Source organism: Schistocerca nitens, chromosome 12, assembly GCF_023898315.1.
Source record: "Schistocerca nitens isolate TAMUIC-IGC-003100 chromosome 12, iqSchNite1.1, whole genome shotgun sequence".
Taxonomy (NCBI): domain Eukaryota; kingdom Metazoa; phylum Arthropoda; class Insecta; order Orthoptera; family Acrididae; genus Schistocerca; species Schistocerca nitens.
This window is the reverse complement of record NC_064625.1, coordinates 96,569,287-96,594,251: the sequence shown is the minus strand read 5'-3', so window position 1 is coordinate 96,594,251 and position 24,965 is coordinate 96,569,287. Positions and strand designations below refer to the sequence as shown.

Below are 24,965 nucleotides of genomic sequence, written 5' to 3'. Positions count from 1 at the left end.
GGAGGACTCTGCTGTACAGTCACAAATTTTGATATCCATATAATAGTAGTTTTGTTAATAACCATTGGTGTGGTACCAAGTAAAATGCTTTTCAGAAATCAAGAAATACTGCATCCACCTGACTGCTTTGTTCTGTGACATTCAGGATGTCATGTGAGAAAAGTGCAGTTTGCATTTCACATGACTGACGTTTTTGGAATCTGTGATGAAGCAGAACTTCTAGAAATAAGGAATGAATCAAGATAGCCACCAAAAAAGTGAAGCAGCTATTAAATATGTACTAATCACAGGCTGTTGTTAAACTATTATAAACTATTTGTGCTTTCTAACACTTAGATATAAAGAAATTGAATTTTATCATTAGCAGCAGAAACTAATTAGGTGTTAATATTCTGGGGAGTGAGGTTGTGAATTCCAGTATTTTCGAAAAGCAATTATTGTTCTTTGTAGGTAGTACAAAAACCAATCATTGTGAGGATGCAAGCCGCATTTGAAAAGATTTTACACTCATTTTTATATAATGATAACTTCTAGAGTGGTAATATTAACACATAAAATGTCATGTGTTTATGTTTAGAGGTTTCCACAACAGTCTCAACTAATACTTCAGCCTTCAATCATTCCAGGAGTCACTGACTCCTGAGCAGTTATTTCAGAAAGGAACTCTGCTCTTGTTACTGCTAAATGAAAATCTTTATTACTTTCTAGTTGGCAAAGCTCTCCTGTAGCCATTAACAAGGCAACATTTTTTCGCTTTTCCAAAGTCCAATGACAATGTCGTTTGGTCAACATTGGAACATGTATGTGTCACCTCCTGCAAAGTCCCACGTTTAACATGTGACGAATAGTGTGGTCTTAAACATTTGTGTCTGCACTGGCATTGTACACTGTGGGCACAGTGGCCACACATCTCTGCCCAGTCTGCTTTACAGAGCAGACAAGTCACTTATATCAGTAGCATTCCAGTAATTTCACTGCTTAAGAGATACCCATTACCAGGTATAGAGCAACAAAAATATTAATTTGTCTTCAAAGTCACTTATGTTAGTGGCTTTCTCCACCTAAAATGACTGCTCATTCATGTCAGCTCCACATATATCCATTACATACTTTATTATATGCATCACGTGCCTGCAACATCACCAGGTGGCCTTGAATACTGTGGTGAGCAGTGGACACAGTGTTTTGGCTCTTTGGTGTATGTGCCTACTGTAATACAATGGCATCACTTTTATGTCTTGGTAGTGGTATTGGAGAGAACTTTATTTACACAAGTGCAAAGAAACCTAATTCGCAACCACATCACGATAAGTTATAAGTACCGGTAATGAAACATTCAAGTAAATTCACCTTGCTTAACCTAATTAAAGGAACAGTAGGTTAGATTTGACAGTCTACTGACATGGGGGAAAGAGAGAGAGGGAGGGTGGGAGGGAGGGGGGGAGAGGGGGGGAGGGAGAGGGGGAGAGAGAGAGAGAGAGAGAGAGAGAGAGAGAGAGAGAGAGAGAGAGAGAGAGAGATTGAAATTGAGTGCTGACCCTAATCATTCATCAAAGGATAAGAAAATCAGCTATTCCATTATTGAAGGAATCATCCTAGCACTTGTATGGATGTAGACTTTACCACTGTGTACTACTGATGAAAAGCTCTTGGATTTCCATCCAGGTAGCACTGCTAAAATGCCATGACATTTCAGAGTGTGTCATACTTCTGGCAAATTTGTCACCAGAAGATGATGAGTATGATACTTGTTGAAATGTCGTGGTATTTTAACCAGAGGTGTACAAATTCCCATTCTAGCCTACCTGCCCCCTATCTCCACCACAACCATTAAAGCAGCTCAACCTGCCACAATGGAGAAATAAGAGTAATACTGTGGTTAAAGCATGCTAACTAGGGTTGACGCAAGCCTGACAAGCTTTATGGGATCCGTTCAGCCTGCTGCAACTTACAACAGGTTGCACTATCAGTCCAACATCACTAGCCAGATGTATGTTTGCGTAGAAAGTTTCACTGCAGTTCAGTTATCGTAACAGTTGGAGCAGCAAAAGAAACAAACCAAACTTACAGGAGATTAAGGAGAAATTTAGAATTGGGGAATATAAACCAGTCATGAAAAGAATCCATAGTCCAGTAGGGGAAATGTTTTCATGTTTTTATGAGGCAGTTTCAAATAAATAGGGAGTGTCTCACAATGCATATTGTGCAAAAACTTACCATACACTCACTGGGAAGCCTCAGGTATGTTACAGTGTATCTGTAAATTTGACCAGCAGTTTCCTCACTCCAAACCATATTTTGGAAGAGGATGTACATTTAGGGGCTGACAAGTATACTGAAATGTATGCTAAGGACTTGAGGCAATTTAGCAGTGCATAGACTTTATAAATTTAGGGCAAACATTGAAATGGAGAAAAAAGTATGACTCAGTGGATATTAAAAACTATATTCAGTCAGTATGCAATATATAGCATAAAGAGAGTTTAGTACGAAAGAAAAGCTTCTTCTTTCAGACTCATACTTTCTTAAATTAACATAATAAAAAAACTAACTTCATGTTTGCTGAAATGCATTTGGGGAAGTTAGAATGAACTATTTTGGCCACTTACAATGAATTCAGCAAATTCACAATACACATCCTGGAAAAAGTAATTAAAACTAGTATAACTGGGGTCATATTTAGTTGCAGAACCCTGAGGTTACAGAAACTAGACTTTCAAAACCTTACTTTAGTTGGTGTTGCAGTGTAATAGACATTTTCAGGTTCTTTGGTGTAAAGGATCTCAAATTTCAGAGCTGGGTCTGCTTACTTTCAGAGATGGGTCTGCTTACTACAGGAAACATGTATTAAAGCTGACGTGATGATGGTTCGAATAGAGAATTGTCAGTACTAGTCGAAAAACGGTGAAGTTCCAGAGAAAACTTCTCATAGCAAAATAAATAAATAAGCACAAAAGACACTGAAAAGGACAAATAAAATCCACCATTTTGTAGCCTACAATGACACAAAATGAATATACATTTCAATGGTCCTTGCCTTGTGATACTTGGATAAAAAAGGCTTTTCATTGAATTCCCAACCCTATTCATAACAGTCGAATGAAATCATACCATAATAAATTGCTACATATTGTAGCACAGTGGGAAGATGGGCAGACAAGCAAGAATCCTTGAGCCTGCTTCGGTTGGACATACATTGGCTTGGACAGGAGTAAGGCAGCCTGCCCATTCTGTTGATAACGTGCAGCAGCTTGCCTGCCTGATTAAAAGGCAGGTATACGCAGATTAACAGCGTAATGTGTACATATCTGATTTTAGAACTGCCAACCGAGAGTTTTTCACCACTTGCATTTGCTATATCTTAAAAGAAGCCCACACAGAATCTGAACTGGGATGTTTATCTATTATTTTAACTCAATTACAATCCTGCAAAAACAAATCAATCCTCAACCACAATTTAAGTGCCCATGACTGAACAGCTGCACATGTTGTATGCCTAGTCTCCTAGTTATAAGATTATGTATCAGTTGAATCAGCAAGCTGACAGTGAAATAAATAGAAAAGTATGTAGGTGAATTTATATCAAAGAGAACAGTAGAATTTTCTCACATAGGTAACTGTTCGCATATATTGTGCAACAAGAAGGGCTACTATATTCCAGCCCCGTGCAACCTGCATTACCAGTATCCAATCACACGATCTCTTGATGACCAGACACTTGCCACGGCGATCCTTTAATCATATCTTGTCTTATTTAGACTAAATAATTTATTTACCGGTACAATGTGTCAAACATCAAACAGAGAATGTATGTAGCTATTGGTACCTGCAAGCTTGCTTGCTTACTAATTTGGGAAATGCCGCTTGAAGGTACTAATAGTTACTTAATTTCTGTACTCAATGTATCGAAAAGGTTTTGACGTGTTGTACTGATATATAAGTTACTTCAGAATCAAAGCTCACTTTGTAAAACAGAGAAAGAAAATGATGGGAAAGAGTATTGCAACGGGTTTTTGAAAGGGGAAACATTATGGGGCATGCATAAAACAACGTAAACTCGTTGGTTAATGATAACCTATCTTGTAATTGCAATACTCCTCGAGAAATTACCCTTCTTTGGAGGACATTTTCGTTCAATGAGTGTGCATTTTTTCATCTCCGCGCGTTTCGATAGAGAGAGAGAGAGAGAGAGAGAGAGAGAGAGTCAAAGATTATCTGAGCATATAGACTCCAAAACGCTATCATCGGGTTGTGAAATGACCAGCCATGTATATTCCATTGCGGTGTTCTGTGATTAATTTATTTATTGTTGTAAGATATAGCTCCTGAAAGATTCACGTGTCCGCCGACGAAACATTTACGCACGTGTGCAGTATCATGTGCGATGTTTCCTTCCAGAATAGGTGCGTTGTTCTGGTGCGGTTGTAAAATTAAACTTCACAAAATTACAGAACTCGAAATCGCGGGAAAAGCAAATAGCCGTCTTTAAGTACATCTTGATAGTTTTTCTACTGCGGAGGGGAATGACAGTTTTGAAATGCTAACTGTTGCGGTTCTTTTCGACACGAAACAATGACGCGCCATTATTGCCTTATATCGGGCATCAACCATTATCTTCAACTAAAAGTTGTTACTTCACACACTCATCTTTATTTTGTTACAAAGCAAGGCGATTCAAATTCACTACAATATCACTCCCAGTAGGCTACGTGGTAACTAAGAGGCCAGCATTAGCCGCACTCGATTCTTAAGAGCAATGTTTACAGCTCGGCAGCAAGTTTGTAGAAGATGCTTTCTAATGCGCCTATGTACACTAACCTTCAGACACAATCGCAGCAGATCTCCACACACAGCGTTCGCTGGTACCAAACTACATTCTGTGTACGCTACTGAGTTTTCTATTAATACTACGCCGTCTCGGAGCTAAGTTTAGAGAACGGGTTGGAGGCAGACAGAAGCTGCGAGAGGGGGATAAACATGACGCAAAACAAGCTACGTCCACGAGGAAGCAGTCCAAAAGTGTTCCGTTTAGAATGATCAGCGAATGATACCTACGCACATCACATAAACAACTGTCGCAAATGTATCATATCAGTTCTGTGTGTGTGGGCGGGGAAAGTGGGTGGAGGAGGAGGCGGCGGCATGATTGTCATTAAATAGATGGATGAATGCTGTGACATGTAAATACCAGTAACGCGGAAGTAGTATGCTTCCAGCTTTGCTTGTAGAAATCCCACGCAAATCTGGCAGTTGTCCAATTACAAAATCTTACGATTTTTTAGCACAGGAAAAAAATCACAGCATTTTGGGAGCCCACAAGGATACCGCACTAGAACAGTATAGACGTTTTGAAATAGTTATTTTTTCAGACAGCACCCACACCCTACTACTGGCGCGGCGAAGAAACTCTAGCGTCAGGCCAATAGCATGGTCACGCCCTTGCGCCACAGAATTACATTTATTGTGCATACGCTTTGACAGTTACGTGCTCAAGGCAGCCAAACTTGCTTGTCAAGCACGCATGCGCAAGTGTGCTTGTCCAAGCATTCTTGATCCTGTGTAGGATACATTTGCGTAGCAGTGGGAGTGTTCACGCGGCTTGATCGAATTTAGATTATGCACGCTTGTGCCAGCATTCAGGCGTATGTATGTGTTCCAACAATAGGGAGACTTGAGCAAGCATTCGTCAGTGATTTGATTTTCTATTTGGTCCGGTTAAGTTGCATTATGTTCAAAAGTTCCGCAGCGTGTCTACTGCGAATAGTTAATGTGGGAATAATATTTCCGTTTCTTTACTCCAAATATCACGTTTCCCCTTTTGTCTTTTTTTCGTAACGTACAAAATGGCTGCCAAAGCCGACGCATCGTCGTCTGAGGTCGAAATTTTCTGACAAACTTATGCTTGATAAGTGGAGGCGCGATAAATTTGTGCACGCTGGCGCAAACACGCTTGCGCATGACTCCTTAATATGCAGGCGGTATTTCTTTCTTTTTTTCCCCCAGCTTTTCCGTGGCCCTCTCCTGTGGTTCAAACAAACTTGTCACCCAGAATGAGATTTTCACTCTGCAGCGGAGTGTGCGCTGATATGAAACTTCCTGGCAGTTTTAATCTGCCGGGAAGTTTCAAACTTTTCGCCATTAGAAACCCAAGTTGCACGTATTTAGAATCAGCGTTGCCAACCCCAGAAGATAAAATTATGGCATTTTCTATTTAAAATTATCGTTTTTTATCTAAAATTATCGTATATTGATAATCTTAAAAAACAAAAACAATAATGCTAATATGACGTACACAATATTCGTTTTCAATCGCAAATGGCAAAGTCTTCTCATCTTTTAAAATTTTTATCAATAAAACCTAATTACGAACCAAAATGTCTCTAATAGCAATGCTAAGTACTAAAAATACGTTCAGAACCAGAAAAATTCGGAAGTATCCCAAGCATCACAGATTTTATGCAAGGAAAATTCGCTAACCCCGATCGAAAAGTAGCACTGTGTACGTAATACAATTAAAAATGATAATATAATTAAACTCGCCCTAATAAGCATCGTTGTCGAACTCCACATCGGCGTCACTATGCCGATGAGATTACTTCTTCTTACAAGGGAACCTCGCCATCGCACCCCCTCAGATTTAGTTATAAGTTGGCACAGGGATAGGCCTTGAAAAACTGAACACAGATCAATCGAGAAAACAGGAAGAAGTTGTGTGGAACTATGAAAAAAATAAGCAAAATATACAAACTGAGTAGTCCGTGCGCAACGTAAGCAACATCAACGAGAGTATGAGCTTACGAGTGCCATGGTCCCGTGGTTTGCGTGAGCAGCTGCGGAACGAGAGGTGCTTGGTTCAAGCCTTCTCTCGAGTGAAAAGTTTAATTTTTTATTTTCAGACAATTATCAAAGTTCAGGCACTCACACATAATCAACTTCGCTCTCCAAAATTCCAGGACATGTTTAGATTTGCTTGGACATATGCAGGATTTGATGGTCTACACACGGAAACATTTGAAAACTTAAAAAACATATGTTTTGACAGAGCACAAGGGAAACTGTGCGACTGTGAAACTGTTGCATTCATTTGTTGCAGTTTATGTGACAAACTCTTATGTTTTCATCACTTTTTTGGGAGTGATTATCACATCCACAAGAAAACCTAAATCGGGCAAGGTAGAAGAATCTTTTTACCCATTCGCCAAGTGTGCAAGTTAGGTGGGTCGACAACATATTTCTGTCATGTGACGCACATGCCGTCACCAGTGTCGTATAGAATGTATCAGACGTGTTTTCCTGTGGAGGAATCGGTTGACCTATGACCTTGCGATCAAATGTTTGCGGTTCCTATTGGAGAAGCACGTCCTTTCGTCTACTAATCGCACGGTTTTGCGGTGCGGTCGCAAAACACAGACACTAAACTTATTACAGTGAACAGAGACGTCAATGAATGAACGGACACATCGTAACTTTGCGAAAATAAAGAAAGTAAAATTTTCACTCGAGGGAAGACTTGAATCAAGGACCTCTCGTTACGCAGCTGCTCACTCTATCCACGGGACCACGCCGCTCCTCAGCTGGCATTGTCCTTGATGTTGCCTATCTTGCACATGGACTACTCAGTTTGTATATTTTGCTTATTTTTTCATAGTTCCACGCAACTTCTTCCTGTTTTCTCGATTGATCTGTGTTCAGTTTTTCAAGGCCTATCCACTGTGTCAATTTATAACTAAACCGGAGGGGGGGGGGGGGGTGCGATGGGGAGGTTCCCTTGTTAGCATAAATGTTCGACGTGTTCATTGATGCAATCATTGCACTGGTTGGTTCGAACTACTGTACACAATTCTTCACACGCTGGGAAGTGAGCATTACTGCGCTGACTGTACCCGAATGTAACTTATTTCTCAATGGTGTCTTCACTAGATTCATTTTTGAAAAGACCCGCTCACAATCAGCACTAGAATGTTGTAAAACCAATATGTCTTAGCACAAAGATTCCTATTTGGAGGAACTCTTGGTTACCATCAAGGTCCCTAGCGTTCTTTATGAACAACCAAAATTCATCCACCTCTTTAGACCGCAGATTTTCGGGAAATTCTGCATGTGGCAATGCTCTCCACTGATCATCAATCATTTGCATAAGCCTTTTGTCTTTTGGAGAAATCCTCTGAACCGACTTTATAAGTGGAACAAGTGTTGACGGCCTTGTAGCACTTTTTGACAATGCCATTTCTGGTGTTAACCAACTCAACATTTTTAGAACAGAATTGTTAAAATCATACCGCTTTTTTATCTCACAAGATACTATAAGAAACTGTTGCACTCTGTAGTAGAAATCAGTCACTTTAGATTTTTGTGAGATGTTTTCAGATTGGCTCATGAAATCCATCACACCTACACCTAAATACATTTGCGTATAAGGCACAAGTTGGGCTGGGTTTGCTGGATGTATGTCTGTCAAATCAGTTTTATTGATATAATCAGGAGACATAACAGAAGGATTTCTTTGTACGTTTTGCACATTTTATCAAGCAAAGAGCAAATTACTAATTTCTCGCTTTGAAAATAGACTCAGACACACAAATTTCTGTAGAATCCACTCTAGAAATATAAAAAATACACATACAAAGTTGTCCATGAATGCCTTTGCTAACTGTTCAGCTGCATACAGTCTTTCTTCTTCCCACTTGCAAACAAATCTGTCACCATTAGAAACCCAAGTTGCACCTATTTAGAATAGGCCCATGTGTCAAGGAAACAAAGGATAGTGGCAGAGAGAAAATTTCAAATACATTTCTCGTGAAAGACTTGACCCATCAGTTAAGCAAGAGATTAAACAAAATACGTCATATCTGCTGCTGAGCGTTTTGTATTATTGCAAAATATGGGAGTGAGAGTCACTGAAATGATACAGGACTTGGGCCGGACATCATTAAAACAAAAGCGTTTTTCGTTGCGACTGAATCTTTTCACGAAATTCCAATCACCAACTTTCTCCTCTGAATGAGAAAATATTTTGTTGACACTGACCTACATACGGAGACTCGATCACCACGATAAAATAAGGGAAATCAGAGCTCGTATGCAAAGATATAGGTGTTCTTTCTTTCCGCGCACACTACGAGATTGGAATAATAGAAAATTGTGAAGGTGGCTCGATAAGTACTCTGCCAGGCACTTAAATGTGATTTGCAGAGCATCCATGTAGATGTAGATATCGAAGTTTACTGTAAATTATATAAAAGATGTTCTGAAAGCATGTTAGTTTTATTCTGGGTTCCAATAAACTATATTATTCCCCTCTCTTTTGGTCACAAAATGCTATTTTCCAACAATCTCCGTTCAATGCAAGAACCTTGCACCACCTTACTAGGAGGGCCTGTATGTTCGAATGGTACCACTCTACTGGTCACTGTTGGAGGCAACGTCTTGCTCCATCAATAACTTCCCCACCGTCCACGTACTGCTTCCCGCGGAGTGCAAACAGATGGAAGATTTGAGATTCAAGCTGTGGAATTGATGAGGAAGAACAATCCAATGAAGTTTTGTGAGTGCCTCATGTGGGCACACTTGTGGAAAGCCTTGCACTGTCATGGAGTAGTAGCAGTTCGTTTGCATTTTTGGGACAACAAACATTCTGAAGTCGCTTTCTGAATTTACACTTCTGAGCCCCACAAGACCATTGCTGTGACTTTACCGGCTGGAGATGCAGCTTTGAACTTTTTCTTCATAGGAAAGGTGGTGTGGCACCACTTCATGCATTGCTGTTCTGCTTCCAGTTCAAAGTGACGAACCCATGTTTCACCGCTTGTGATGATGTTCAACAAAAAACGATCATGATCAGCCTCGTAACACAAAACCAATTGTGTACAGATGGTCTTCAGTTAAGTGGTAAGGAATCCAGCAGGAACAGACCTATGAATACCACAACTGCTTAGTCAGTATGTCAGCACTACCAACAGACATCCAGTTGAGCAGCAAAGTGTCCAATAGTGATCCGTTGATAGTCTTCAATGCGTGTGTGTGCACATTCTGACATGCAGGGATCACATTTGTGTGCAGCCGGCTGGCATGCAGGAGATCAGACAGGTTTGTGCAACGTTGTTGCGATGACAGATGCCTCGCCCGACTTACCCTGTTTTTGTTCACTGCCAGTCTCCATAGACATTCTTCACGTGCCTAAGAATATCTGGGCTGCTTTGGTTTTCATCCAAGTGAAACTCGAGGACAGCTCTCTGCTTGGTACACACATCTGTTAGAGATGCCATTTTGAGGGCAACATACGGTACTGCTACCTGCTGGAGCTTCATGAAACAGTGGAGACTGAAGCAGAAATATTCCACAGTACTCCACAACAAATTCCTCATTTTTTTCAACTAGATTTGACTAAGGATAAAAATACATTGCATACTTATTGACTAGTACCTATAGCACACAAAGGAACAAGTACTTTGCTGTGTGTATCTTTTTATCTATCCAGATATTAAAATAATAAGGCTTTCAATATTTAAGACATCTAGGATAGAAGAGCTCAGTTCACTGGCAAGGCAGGTGGCAAATATCTACCTCTGCTTGGCATTGCAGTCTCCAGCATCAGGCTGTTTACACCTTGTTTTCGTCCTCTGGTAAACATATACAATTGCTCTCACATTTGTGCACACGAACAATTACCCTAGAGGGAACAGAAGAGTACAATCATAGAGTAGCCACCGTATGATCAGTTTGTTATTGTTTCTTTTTTGTACTAATATTCATCACACATTTCATTCCATACAACACTATTGACAGCCACAATGCAAAACTGATATCTGAATAGGATTATTTTACATGGGAAGTGTACTGTTGTTTAAGGAGCAACATAACACAGGATAAGAAAAAATGTAAATGTGCAATACTGGAATGCGTAGAGGTAATGTGCACTTTATCACTGAAGTAGCTCCAGGTGTCTATACCATTACTCCAAACCCTTGCATGTATGTGAACTAGAGTGTCCATTCATCCTGTTTTTCCCAGGACAGTCCCGTTTTTTACCAAAATGTCCCACTGCCTCGAAAGTTTTTTTGGGGACGCTCAAATGTCCCTTTTTTATGATTCTGCTTGGCTAGAATATTTTACACTACTGGTTGTTTGACTTGCTATTAACTGCACAATTATTTACACTAGGAAGCTTGTGATGACTTTCAGCATACCCCCAAATCGCAAGTAATTTTAAACACACTATAGGTTACGAATAACGACGAAGATTCTTCTCTTCTAAATCGATCCACTGAATCCGTCCTTTCGGTCCAGAGATACTCTACACCACTGATACTTGCTCTCTGGCTTTCGTCACCACACTGTTAATGTTTTGCCCTGTGCAATCACTGTTTCATTATGCCAAAACGGAAGTGTAATTTTAACAGCAATATAAAAAGCTAGTTTCCTTTTATCACTGGTAGTGGAGAAACTGTAGAATGTACATTGTGCAGATCAAAATTTGCTATTGGTCATGGTGGAAGGTCTGACATTGTGAACCACATTAAGACGAGGAAACATCGCATGAGTGATCAAACAAAAAGAGCAAATAAATGCTTGAGTAACTACTATGTAAACCTAAAATCAGTAACAGAAATGGATAGGCAATTGGCAGCACAAGAAGTGACGTCAGCATACCACAGTGCAATGCATAACCATAGCTTCAAGTCAATGGACTGTACTACAGCAGTTGTTAAAAACCTATACAATCCTAAATTCACATGTGGACACACAAAATGTAATGCAATCATTTCAAATGTTATTGCACCGTATGCAGGTCAGCACGTTTTAAATGAACTGAAAAGTGCTCGATTCATTTCTGTAATGATTGATACATCGAATCATCTGGATTTGAAGTTGGTTCCTCTCCTTATCAGGTATTTTTACCCTGAAAATGGCATCACGGTGAAAGGGCTCTAATTGTTTAATTTAGCTGGAGAAACTTCAGATTTATTTCAGAATTATGTGCTGGAGGTTTTAAAGAAATATGATCTTGAGGGAAACATGATTGCAGTTTCTGCAGACAACACTAACACCAATTTTGGTGGTAAGCAGAGGAAAGGAAAAAACAAATTGTTCTATAAACTGCAACAGAACACAGTGAATAATATAGCAGGTGTTGGCTGTCCAGCACATGTGGTGCAGAATTCCTTACAAACTGGCTCAGATTGCCTACCCATCAACTGCCAATTAATTGCAAATAAGATCTACCAGCATTTCCACATATATACAGTAAGGGTTGAATCTCTGAAGTCATTCTGTAAGTTTACTGAAACTGAATACAAAACTGTACTTGGGCACAGCAAGACAAAGTGGCTAGAAAGAATTGTAGAGATATTTCCTGCTTTGAAATCAATTTCATTTCCCTTGATAAGTGTCCTGTTATCATTAAACAATTCTTCGATAACCCTGTGTCTATTGTTCTTTTATATTTTCTTGTTAGCCAGCTAAAACCTTTCTCCACAACAATTAAATGTATTGAGAAACAAGAAATCACAATAGTGGAAGTTTATCAAGAAATAAATTATTGGGCAAATTACAATGTAGAAAATCCGAAAGATTTCTCACATCCTTTGTACATGAGACTAAGAAAGCTGGAAAAGGGTGAAATTACTGTAGAACAATTTCATATTTATGCTGACATCTTCTATGACTCTTGCATTGAGTATATTTAAGAATGGTGTTTACCATTTCTCACACGTTTTAAAGCATTTGACTGGGTTAATACTGAAAAGAAGCAGCTACAGTGGGAGGATATTCAGGACTGTTGTGTTTTTGTTAAAAAGTATTGTACCAAATTTTCCTGTTGAAGGCAAACTGTTCGATGAATTTTCGTGTGCACAGAACTTCATAAAAAGTGAAGAAGTAGACAAAGAAAGTGTTATTGCAACGTGGTGTAAAATATTTGCTTATTTCAAAAGTAAAAACATTAACATGAAAAACATGATTAATTTGGTGGAGCTTTGTCTGGCAGTTCCTGGGCCAAATGCTGCTGCAGAACGTGTTTTTTCGTTAGTGAACTCTTTGTGGTCAGATGAAAAAACAGAATGAAAGTTGAAACAGTGAGGGCCTTGGTCATTGTCAAAACACACTTTAATGGTGTATTGTGTACTGACTTTTATGATACAATTTCAAACGAAAATGCACTTCATGATAAAGTACATAAAAGTGAAAAGTACGGTGATTGTGTGGCAGAATAATTGTAAAAAGTGATTTGGGATCATCTGAGTACACGTTGTAAAGGTCAACTTGTATGTGTATTAAATTTAGTCAATACAATATTTTTGTCCCATTTTTTTTCTTCATTGTCCCAGGTTTTTCTCTGATTTATTTTAAATGTCCCCTTTTTCAATGAAAATGAAATGGACACCCTAATGTGAACTGACATTTTTCACTGACTTGACATTGCAATCGATGGGGGAATTTAAAGGCAGGACATTAATTAGCCACGAGCAACAAAGGCTAACTTGCTGGTACTTAGCAAATTAAGACAGTTGCATCAGTAACTTTTGAATTTCAATAGTTGCTATATCTCAGTTTCTGATGTAAAATTATGTATATGAAGCACTCAAGGTTTCTATTAAAGTATAAAGAAAGGAGTTAATGTAAAAAATACAATTAATGTAACATATACATACAGCTGGTCACAATGGCTGCTTCAAAAAAGCTAGCTGGATGTTGGGGGAAAAGTGTGATTAAGGGATAATATGGTATTTGTTTACAAAGCTTTAATGTCAACAGATAATAAAACAGTGATAAATCAGTATATATAAATCGAAAGCATGCCATAAGAATAAGCAGGTCTTTTGCATACTTTCAATTTGACATTAATCACCCTGAAAGTTAGATATTTGTATTTGCTTGTGTTCAATGAAATTATGCTGCCCTTTTCAATAAAAAGGAATACAACTGCTTGTGCCTCTTCATTCTGTTCCTGCTTGATGGAAGCAACTAATGGAAGTTTTTGTCTTGCCACTTTCCCAGATGGATATTTGAGTGCTATGGCAATTTTCTACCATGCATATTTCTTTTTGGTCAGCATGACTGAATGATGTTTGCTTGTGCTCATGTACTGTTTACACTGGAGAGAATATTCATTTGTAGATACCACATTGCTTAGACAGTGAAAACAGGACTCAACTGTATTAACATCACTTTTAGGGAGGATCTTCCTGGCTGATCTTGGTAGCACAAAGACGTCAGTATACTTTTATTATGGCTATAAAATGTTCAGAAATATGAACTTTATATGGTATAAAAAGCACAAGACCGAACTAGCTTTTTAACAATAATGCAAACCCACTTAAAAGTGTCAGGCGAGATGTATGCACGGTTTTGGAATAACTCTATGGAAGTCTGAAGCTATAGTTCGATGATCAAGTGCACTACCTATAAGCATTTCACTCTCATTCAGACCTACATTTTTATTTTCGTATGTCTTTTCGTATCTCCTTCAAAAAAGCAGCAAACTTTCCATGGAAAATAATCCTACCTGAACATCACAGTTTTACATTGTGGTTTTTGCTAGTGTTTCTAGAGTGAAATATGTGTGGTGAATATTAGCAAAAACAAAGTGATCATGGGATTGGTACTCTATTCTGTTCCCTCTAATGCAGTTGTCAGTTCACACAAACAAAAGAACGGTAGTGAACAGTGGCAAATTGTCTGAATATTCATTCCTTTGTGCTTGCTTTTATTCACTCAGTGGAAATTAGGCATCACAACCCCCAACAGCTGTCTAATTAGCACCCTTACACTGTTTGATACTACAGCACTGTATCCAGGGCTAAATATCAGCCAAACTCTGCTATCTCCACAGCCCCTGGACCTTAACCTGACTCATCCGGCATCCACTAACTATTCCCCACCGTCTCCATTTCCTCTGTTCTCTCTCCCCTTCCCAATACACTCCCCCACATTATCAGACACTGAACAACTCCCCCATGTCTGAGGCCAGAATGAGCTCACCAGTGCTGGGGTCATTTTGATACCACACACCTGTTGCCACACCCTCCCAATCCCCTCCCCCCATCTACTCCACCCAACACAACCCTCACTCCATTTGATTTTATGATTAACACATATACAATTGTTACGTAAGTTCTCTACTTTCTTATATAAGCAAAGAACCTTGAAGTTTGATGTTCAAAGGTAATGCCACAATTACTGATGCTTATAACCTAACTGATGTACACAAAAAATTATTTATTATGAGTAAATACCAATAATTTGACAATTGGTAGAAACACTAGATCAAATATGGTGTGAGCTAATAATTTGTTCTGGCTGAAGTGGTCCACCTCAGGTTAAAGCCCTCACCCCCCATCTTCTTAGCAAACAACTTACTATTTCTGAAACTACCATACAGTATTTGAAAAGTTATCCATGCATAAAGTTCATGTCTTCAAGAAAGATCATTTTCAATTATAGATTATTTCCAAAATTCAGTTACATTGTTTTGTATCCCTAGTTTTTCTGATTACAAAACATGCTATATTGTTAATTACTGAATATAGAAAATTCAATGTTTTAGGCTTTATAACAGGAATTTTGAATCCACATGGAAGTACACGTTGTATCCACAATATAATACATATAACTTTGCCTGTTTTCATGTTATCCAACACGTCAACCAGCTTACTCCTTAATTCACTGAAATTGCACCCCCCCCCCCCATTTTGCTAGCTTTCCTATTATAAATCAAAATTTAATGACAAAATTGAACCATTATTTTCATGCAATTGTATAAATGGTTGTGGAGGGAAATTTGAGACAAACTGAGAAAGTTTCTCCATGACATCTCCTCCTGTTTTGTAAGATAATTCCGATTATTGTGATATGTAAAATCGGTGGGTAGGAATTACTAACTCACATCTTCATTCATTTATTACCATTTTACACAAAGAAAAACACTTAGAAATGTTGAGAATATAACCATATGTGAAATGATTCTTTCCACAACACTGCTTTTTACTGTGCAAAATGATCCATAGAACATGGAACTAACTATACATCAGCCAGCCAGTAGTTCGCATTCATTTCAGTGATGTCATGTGGCAAGTCAGTCTGTAAATATCATCATTAAATTTCTGAGATGCAGTTACCAATATGTAACTGCTCCAGCATAACAAGGGCCAACACGAAGGTGAATGCAAGAGCAGAAAAGGCTGTGAGATGACACCCAATAGCCCACCGACTAGGACCGCACGTTGACAGGAGCAACCTCTATACAAAGAGATTATAAGTGCTTCTGCCAGCCTCGGCTGTAGAGTAGTATGCCCGGCATTAGATGAGCCGTCATCCTAACTATTATACTGAGAATTGTGCCATATATCACTTGCATACATGGACACTAATTAGCAAATGACTGATTATTTCCATGTCGCCCATCGATTGCGACACCATTGTAGACCAAAGTTAAGTATTGAACCGGTTTACTTTATTGTAAAAACAACTATTAATGTGCTTTGCTTGAATTGTTGTATAGCTATCCAAGGTCCTTTCGGTACCCTACAAGAGACAAGCGGGCAGGACCCCCCACAGTAACCATTATCAAATTATTCATGATGTAATGTACATGCTAACATGTGATGAATACAATGTATGAAGCATCATATACAAGTTGATCATTGTAATAACCAAGTCAATAAATATGGGAAAGTGTCAAACAATGCAATGCTGCATCCATTTCAAGTTGGTTGGTGTGTGTGTGTGTGTGTGTGTTTTATATACTAAAGCACTGAGCAAGAATTTGAAACTAGAGGAGATTTTGTTATTGTTTATGACCCTTTCTGACAATTCAGCATCTAGATTAGTTCAGTTTGTTGTTATCTTAAATTATTTACATTACATCTGTACTTTCAGCTACCACACTTTTCCCATTCTTTCAGATCTTAACGCTGAAACTGCATCACGCTCCATCATACACATTATGATGTGGACATTTTGTCTAGCGTAAACAAACCATCAGCCGGTGCCAATCTGTTGATGTCAATTTTGTACCTGCTTTAAATCTGACACTGACCGACCCTGGGGAATTACTAAATACAATTTTGGGTGTGTGTGAACATTAATTTTGTAAGTGAACAGTATATATGCTGTTAACTGTTAATGACTTCTGCTGACATTCAACACATCAAGAAGAGTAATAGTTTATTAAGGCAGGAAAGACTACCACATACAGCTAATCAGTAGTTTTTCGAGGAGTGGAAACATAGTAAACAGCAATAACGGGCAAAATCTGTTCATTATTTTTCCACATTAGGAATCAGAAAAATAACTGAGCTGTTTATGAGTTACAAGTCCGATAAGAATACTTTCTTCCCAGCAGATGCCAACTGACTTTTGAAATTCTGTATTTCCATCACACTATAGTCTGACCTCACACCACAGCATATTTTACTAGACTAGTCTCTCATATAATACCAACAATCCAGAAATGAAATGACTGGAAGCAGAGTCACGAAATGAACAGTAAATTTATAATATTTCTTTGAGCCGAAAAAATGACAAGGAATGTTATCAGATGTGCACACATCATGACTAGTAACAGGACACTGATGTACAGCAAGGAACACATTTTAACATTATGTTAAATAAAAAACTGTACCAGTAATGGTGTGCAGTTGTATTAAAAAATGAAAACTCTCAAATTTAAAAATCAAAAACTATTGCTTCACCTTCATCTATTACTACAGTACATAAAATTATGGAATTATATACATTACAGTTATTTACACAAAAGATCTCAACATGTGCCAGTAATCCTCAAAGGTCCTAAAACACAGGCAGCGAGTGCCAAGTTTCTGAAGAGCACTACAAATATGCTCACTGCATAGAATCACAAAAGATTTGTCCACTGGCATAACAGGGAATTCGGCAACTAATGGCTGTTTGTATTATGCTATTGTACATTCGGTGGTCTGCCTAGTTGGCCAGGGTCTTCCATTATCGGACTGGCAGGTCGGAACTGGTCAGCCGTGAGTCGTGTTACCATTATGCCGATCCCTTCAATTAGGGCGAGGAGGACTCCTCCAACAACTGCACTGCCTACCATGGTTGGCAAGCCTGATCGAGCTGCCAGGATTCCACCTGTTGCTGCACCCGATATAATTGAGTTCCATGGATCTTCTTTCTGTCTGAAGTGTACTAGGGTACAGTCAATGGTAGAGAACATGCCTCCCCATACGGCAAAGTTTCCAGCTATGATAGGAGACCTGTGGACATAAATTTCATCTCAACATGATATAGGAGCAAAACTTCACACACAATTATTTAATGGGAATTTCCAACCACGCACACACTTTAAAGCACCATAATGCTGAAATACACTAACATTTTAAACTTCATTTAAATATACCTGCAATGTGTATAGCTATGTGTATCGCCTTACCTCAGCTATTTTAACATTCATCAATAACCAAGCGATGTGGTGCAGTGGTTAGCACACTGGACTCTCATTTGGGGGAGGATGATGATTCAAACTCCCATCCGGGCATCCTGATCTAGCTTTTCTGTGATGTACCTAAATCACTTCAGGCTAATGTCGAGATAGCTCCTTTGAAAGGGCACGACTGACTTCATTCCCCCACCCTTCTCTGATATAGCGGGACCAATGACTTCGCTGTTTGGTCCCCTCCCCCGAATCAACCAACCAACAAACTATTCTTCCATTTTTATACAGGCTGGACACAGTAGCAGCATGTTTAGATATCAATTGCTTACATGAGCAATTTGTTTCATGTGACAACTATTTGAAATAACCCAGCAGTGAAAAATAAATTGAAATATTAAATTCCAGAAGATCCCACTGGTGGCACATGCTTTAGTGCAGGTAGCTTGTGGAATGGATGTGGTGGCAGTTTTAGTGTTTCAGGTGCAATCACTTCAGTGTACTATGTCTTTTGTGTTGTCTTCATTTTCAGTCAATGTACCCACAAGAACATAATTGTAACTTTGTGAACCACTACTACTTTCAATAAAATACTCTGTAGCACTAGTATTCTCCGGTATGTCACTTATTTTTAAAAAATAAATTTAAAAAGTGAATGAAATAAACAAAATGAAAACATTAACTTAAAGAGAAATAGGGCAGAAACAATATTAAAAAACGATGCTGCAAAAAAACATCAGATGAAATGATGATATGTAAAAACAGCCAACAAACTAACAACACAGTACTAGAGTTATTGATTGTTGATATTTCACTGCAACGACACTTAAAAGTTGGTAGCTATCTATGGAAATACAGAAGCGTCCGATTCCACCAGTCTGCTTTGGCCCATGACGTCACAAATATGGCGGAAATGACCATACACTATGACTCCAATATAGCGCCTATGGCGTCATCACGTAAACATGACCACAAACACGAAAATACATTGAAAAACCAACACACACACATTACATAAAAAACCTAATGAAACTAACAGGAGAAGCATGGGAAATTGGGGGTTGTTGGGTGGGAACAAAGTAAATATAAACAAATTTAGACACCACCATACCAAACCACACAAAATGAAGAAAAAACTGACAACACAAAACTCCCCGAATTCCACTACACACAATATCCTCTGGAATCTGACACTTTCCTTGACCTATATAGCTCAAAAGCAACTCCCGATACTGGAAACCCCACAGCCACAACCACACATTGGAATCGAACCCACCCCTGGACCTATATAGGTCAACCGAAACTACCGATACCAAATCATAAAACCCAAAACTACAACCACGTCCACAATCAGCTGTCCCTGGTCCGAGACGCTGGAGCTTTAAGTATGACTCATTTCTTCATGACATACTAAACACTTCACGACATCATCAAAAAATCAGAATAGTTGAAGAAATTTTATTACAGACAATGCACTGCCCCCATCATCCCTGACAACTGAAAACTGTTGACCCTGTCAGTCATATCCCCAAAGACATAAAGGCAATTCACCAAAATTCACACACGATGAACAGAAAGAAACTACAATAATGTCGACATAACAGAACTAAAATAGTTAACTCACTGAAAAATATTCCGCTGAAAGCACAGTCCCGATACCACACATGTGCAATGCTATCACGCAAATGAACCCCATATGCCACGTAACACGTTACCCATAAACACACCACCCGAGAAAACCACCGACCGCAACAGTGCACCACCTATAAACACTCCACACACGCAAACTGAACAAAAAATATCACTTAACACCACCGATCACATCAAAACGAGACCTAAAAACACGCCACTCTCACAAACTAAATTCCGCGCTGTCCTGACGCACCACAACAGCCTTACGTCATGTCACGGGTCAAAGCCGACGGATGGTATCTGACACTTCGTTTGACCCCTATCTATGTACACAGGAATCCAAATGGTGACCACCAATTCTGGACACACTAACTATATGTAGCAGTGAATTTTATAAGGTAAAGTGAGAGTAAACAGAGTCCTGACAAATCGGCACTCTTGACAGTACTGGCATCAGTAGAGGGTAGTGCTAGATCATTACCTTGACATCTAAGGGTTAAGCCGTGCATGATGATGACGACCGGGCATACGTGCTGTCTTTCTATGGTGAATGAGAATGAAAATGCAAATGCATTTTATGTGCACTGTGTTCACCACATAACACACAATGTTCATGAATTCTGCAAACAAGCATCAAGTGGTAGGCAATGCTCACACTAAAAAAATATACTATGCTGACTGTACGTGGAACAAATAAAATACTTCCATCAGTTAGGCTGGAGATGTATGCATATCAATTGTATAGTAGTATTGTATTTATATCATACTCATTCCTACTGACTGAAGATTATTAAAGTGACAAAAGGCTGTCACACTTGTTTCAAAAGCATGTGGTAATCTTCAATGAAACAGGAATACAAACATTTGTTTTGTGACAGGAGTTATGCCAAGTGAAGCAATACATTGAGAATCAGTACAATAATTACAGCATGTGTTCCAAGAAATGATCCCAGACAATTAACAAAAGGGCTCCGTGGTATTTTCATTAGTGCATCATTACGTGCATCCCTTTCCCCACAACTGGGGGACTAAACCTGAGCAGTCTGAGATGACCAATACATCAACCCACGTTTGGCACAACTCTACTGGACTGCCGCCACTTCCACTGACAAGCATATGTGCCATACCACTTACAACACATTGGCTTCATGCCTGAGATCCTTATCCTCTCACCACCCCACAACAATACCTATGCTCTAGAAATATCTGGGAGTATACGAATGGAATGATTTGAAGTGGAATGATCATATAAAATTAATTGTTGGTAAGGCAGGTGCCAGCTTGAGATTCATTTGGAGAGTCCTTAGAAAATGTAGTCCATCAACAAAGGAGGTGGCTTAAGAAACACTCGTTCGACCTATACTTTAGTATTGCTCACCATTGTGGGATTCGTACCGGGTCGGGTTGACAGAGGAGATAGAGAAGATCCAAAGAGCGGCGCATTTCGTCACAGGGTTATTTGGTAAGCGTGATAGCATTACAGAGATGTTTAGCAAAGTCGAGTGGCAGACTCTGCAAGAGAGGCGCTCTGCATCGCGGTGTAGCTTGCTGTCCAGGTTTCGAGAGGGTGCGTTTCTGGATGAGGTATCAAATATATTGCTTCCTCCTACTTATACCTCCCAAGGATATCATGATGTAAAATTAGACAGATTTGAGTGCAAATGGAGGCTTTCCAGCAGTCATTCTTCCCACAAACCATATGCAACGAACAGGAAAGGGAGGTAATGATAGTGGCATGTAAAGTGCCCTCCGCCACACACCGGTGGGTGTCTGAGTATAAATGTAAATGAACACACTGCCAATTTCCATACCGAGTTTTTATGGAAACTGGTAGTAAGGTGACAGATGCTCTAGAATGATTTTACAGTCTATGAAATTCTGATTCATTTTATCCAACAGCCTTTTACTAGCAATCTTTTTCCATCAATTTCGACATAAGACTGCTGAGCCAAGTACAGCAGCAATAGAAACAAGTACTATTTGTAATAAGTAAGCATGAAACAATGGGTACCCTAATGCCTATGGTGCCTACCATACTGAACAGTTCACACTTCTAGCATGCTGGACATCTCTAATCTGTTGTGACACTGAAATGCCTTGCGTTATCTTTTCTAACAGAAGTAATTTCCTGATTTCTCCATGGGAAGCATCTTTAATCCTGACCGTAAGAAATTTGCAAACAGATCTTAAGAGTAAAGTACTTCATTTCTGCAGTGTTCTTACTGAAATTTGAAACTGCAGGATTATTACTAACAAGGAGGAACAGTAAACCCAGCAGCAACAAGAAAACTTTAACCCCAAGGTAATTTGTGGTGTGTGACATCACAAGGTACCTTTACAAACAGAAAAATAAATGTAACACTGACAATATATTGTTTTAAGTCTATATTACATTTTAGAAGGAACGTAGTGGAGACAATGATCTTTAGCATAGCCTGAGGACTGCACTGGGTTCAAAGATGACAAGAATGGTTGGGAGTTGAAATTCAACAAATGGAATCACATGAGATGTGCTGTTATACAGCACGCATTACACATACTGGAATTCAAAAATACATTTATGTCTGGCATTTTGATGAAGACGTTAGTCAATGTCGTCAGGCAGTAACGAAGGTTATAATTAACCAGCAGAACTATAAGACTTGCAGCTGGTAGGACTTCGTCAACAAAAACAAACTTATTGTGACAACACATAAGCAGGATGCTACATTACATTGACAGTTTCCCAAATTAACATTAACTATGCGATACATTTCGAAATTCAACCTCCCTCTAACAGAGATGTATAATAAGGCTACACAAACGGTGAGAGAACAGCTGTGAAAGTAAGGTAATGACAGAAACTTATTTTCTTGAAGTAAACAGTGAGTCCAAGAACATACACAAAATAACCGAAAGAGATTTCAGTTTTAAAATTACATGAAATTGAAAGTGTTTCGAAACATTAGTAAACTATAAAGCAACTATACACAGTGTTTTACAACTACTGACGTATTCGATAGTATCCGACTACTATTCAGATACAGAATTTTACTGACCTTTGCTTAATCGCTGCGAGGCTGCCCATCAATCTGTGGGAGATTCCCGAAGGCGCATTACGGAAGCCTTTAATGCTCTGGAAAACAGCACCACCCAAACAACCCATTGTGAACGCACCACCACAATCGTCAACTATTCTCCATGGACAAGGTTCTCGGGCATATTCTTCCATTATGACTGGCTGTTTTACTGCAACCACATATAATAACAATATCATCATATATCACAAAGTTTTCAGTTGGCAGTACATGGAATGCGCTTTAAAAAATGATAAAACATGTCTTGATTATTCAGCATCATGCGGAAAAGCGTGTGTTAATTTGGTACCGTGAACGCAGTGCCAAAACCTGTTTGTTAAAGACGTGCTACTACATTACAGAACACACTCGTGTCGATATTGTGGTGCATACCGGACAACTGCCAAAACTTTAAAGACAATTTAATTTCATAAAGCACAGTCCAGCATTGCATCATTTAACCTATACACATACGTATATTGTGGTTAACGTCCAAACAAGGTACACATATGACTACACGAATTACCGGCATACAGAACAGTGAAGACTTACACTACTTACAGGAATACTGACACACGTAACTAAACCCTAATTTTTTACTTCAAACTTCAAGTCTCTACCACCACTATCCTCCACCGCACACCAAAGAAAATCGCTACAGAGAAATCACAGTTCTGTTTCTGTCCATAGATCAACGTGCATCGTGTTATGTCTATGTCGGTTTTCGATAAGCATATTAATTTGAAACAGTTTTCTATGATTACATTTTACTGTTTTACTGATATATTTTAGAGTACGGTGCTGACAATAGTCAATATGATTATCTGCTAAAAACCTCAATTATATGTGTCTTTAAAGAACGTTATTATCACGCGGAGGGTGCAGGAATCGTGTGTCGAATTTGCGTCACACACACATTACACATCCTGTCAGCATTCAAAAATCATATAGGCACATGGTTTCTGTGGCAACAGAGGGGACACCAGAAGGTAATGACAGTTTAAATGATTTTATACATTTGAAACTTAAATATTGTTACCACATGTTACAAAATACTGCCGCACATTTCTAAAGGGAACAGTAAAAGTCAGTGCTTGATTAGTGACAGTACTAATCGGTACGTCTTACCCGTACCTCTGGCAAAAAAAAGGTAAAAATTCAGAACCACAGATTTTGAGATGTGGTACGATAGAACTTTTGTAGAACTGGAAGCGACGTAAAATTAATGTTGTATTCACACTTTTCAAATGCTCAGAAAAAAGTTAAAATAACGTTTTAAGAAGTCTAAATCTCCAAAACGCCACCCGGAAGGTCACAGTACCGAAATCTCTTTTATTTTATAAATCAATCGCTTTATGAACTAAGGTTGGTATCGAGCATAAACAAGTCAATACTGGTCACCTATGGTCTATGCCTATCAAACTTGTATAATTACCTCGACTTGCAACACCTCTGTGAAAAGAGCCAGCGAATATATGGTACAAGTGCACAATACTTGCACTTCTGTGTATATGTTTTATTACATTAGTCACATTCCCTTGTCCCAATGATCCCCGGCACAGTAATAATATGGTAATAATTATCGTTCATCTTTTGTTTATTTTCTTCAATTATATGTGCAAGTGACTTAGAAAGAGATGTACAGACATACTAGATAATATAACATGGTAACACATGTAGAAATATAATCAAAATATTATATTCTATGTGATATTTCATCACTTCTAGAGTCACACACACACACGCACGCACACACACACACACACACACACACACACACACATACAACACTGACACCAATTCAGAACTTCATAGACCTATCAAGAATCTTTGTTTGCTATTGATCATACAGGATGAAATACCTGGTTAATAGC

The 24,965-nt window shown here is 38.8% G+C and overlaps 2 protein-coding genes across 3 annotated transcripts in view; both read right to left on the bottom strand.

The window, feature by feature from the left end:
- Positions 1 to 4,964, bottom strand: part of LOC126215089 (intermediate filament protein ifa-1) — a 63,953-nt gene extending 58,989 nt beyond the window's left edge. The window contains exon 1 of the mRNA XM_049941735.1: positions 4,819 to 4,964. The gene's annotated coding sequence lies outside the window, so the exon portion shown is untranslated. The remainder of the gene's footprint in view (positions 1 to 4,818) is intronic.
- Positions 4,965 to 17,663: 12,699 nt separating this feature from the next.
- Positions 17,664 to 23,788, bottom strand: LOC126215077 (mitochondrial import inner membrane translocase subunit Tim17-B-like). Of its 2 annotated transcripts, none has more exons than XM_049941725.1 (3): positions 23,653 to 23,788; positions 23,074 to 23,263; positions 17,664 to 18,227 (listed from the first exon to the last, which is right to left on the bottom strand). In XM_049941725.1, the coding sequence occupies exons 2-3, from the start codon at positions 23,244 to 23,246 to the stop codon at positions 17,915 to 17,917; spliced, it is 486 nt and encodes a 161-aa protein (XP_049797682.1). In that variant the 5' UTR covers positions 23,247 to 23,263; positions 23,653 to 23,788; the 3' UTR covers positions 17,664 to 17,914. The 2 variants fall into 2 exon arrangements, with proteins under 2 accessions (XP_049797682.1, XP_049797683.1); XM_049941726.1 differs by having other exon boundaries at positions 23,644 to 23,771.
- Positions 23,789 to 24,965: the final 1,177 nt, after the last annotated feature.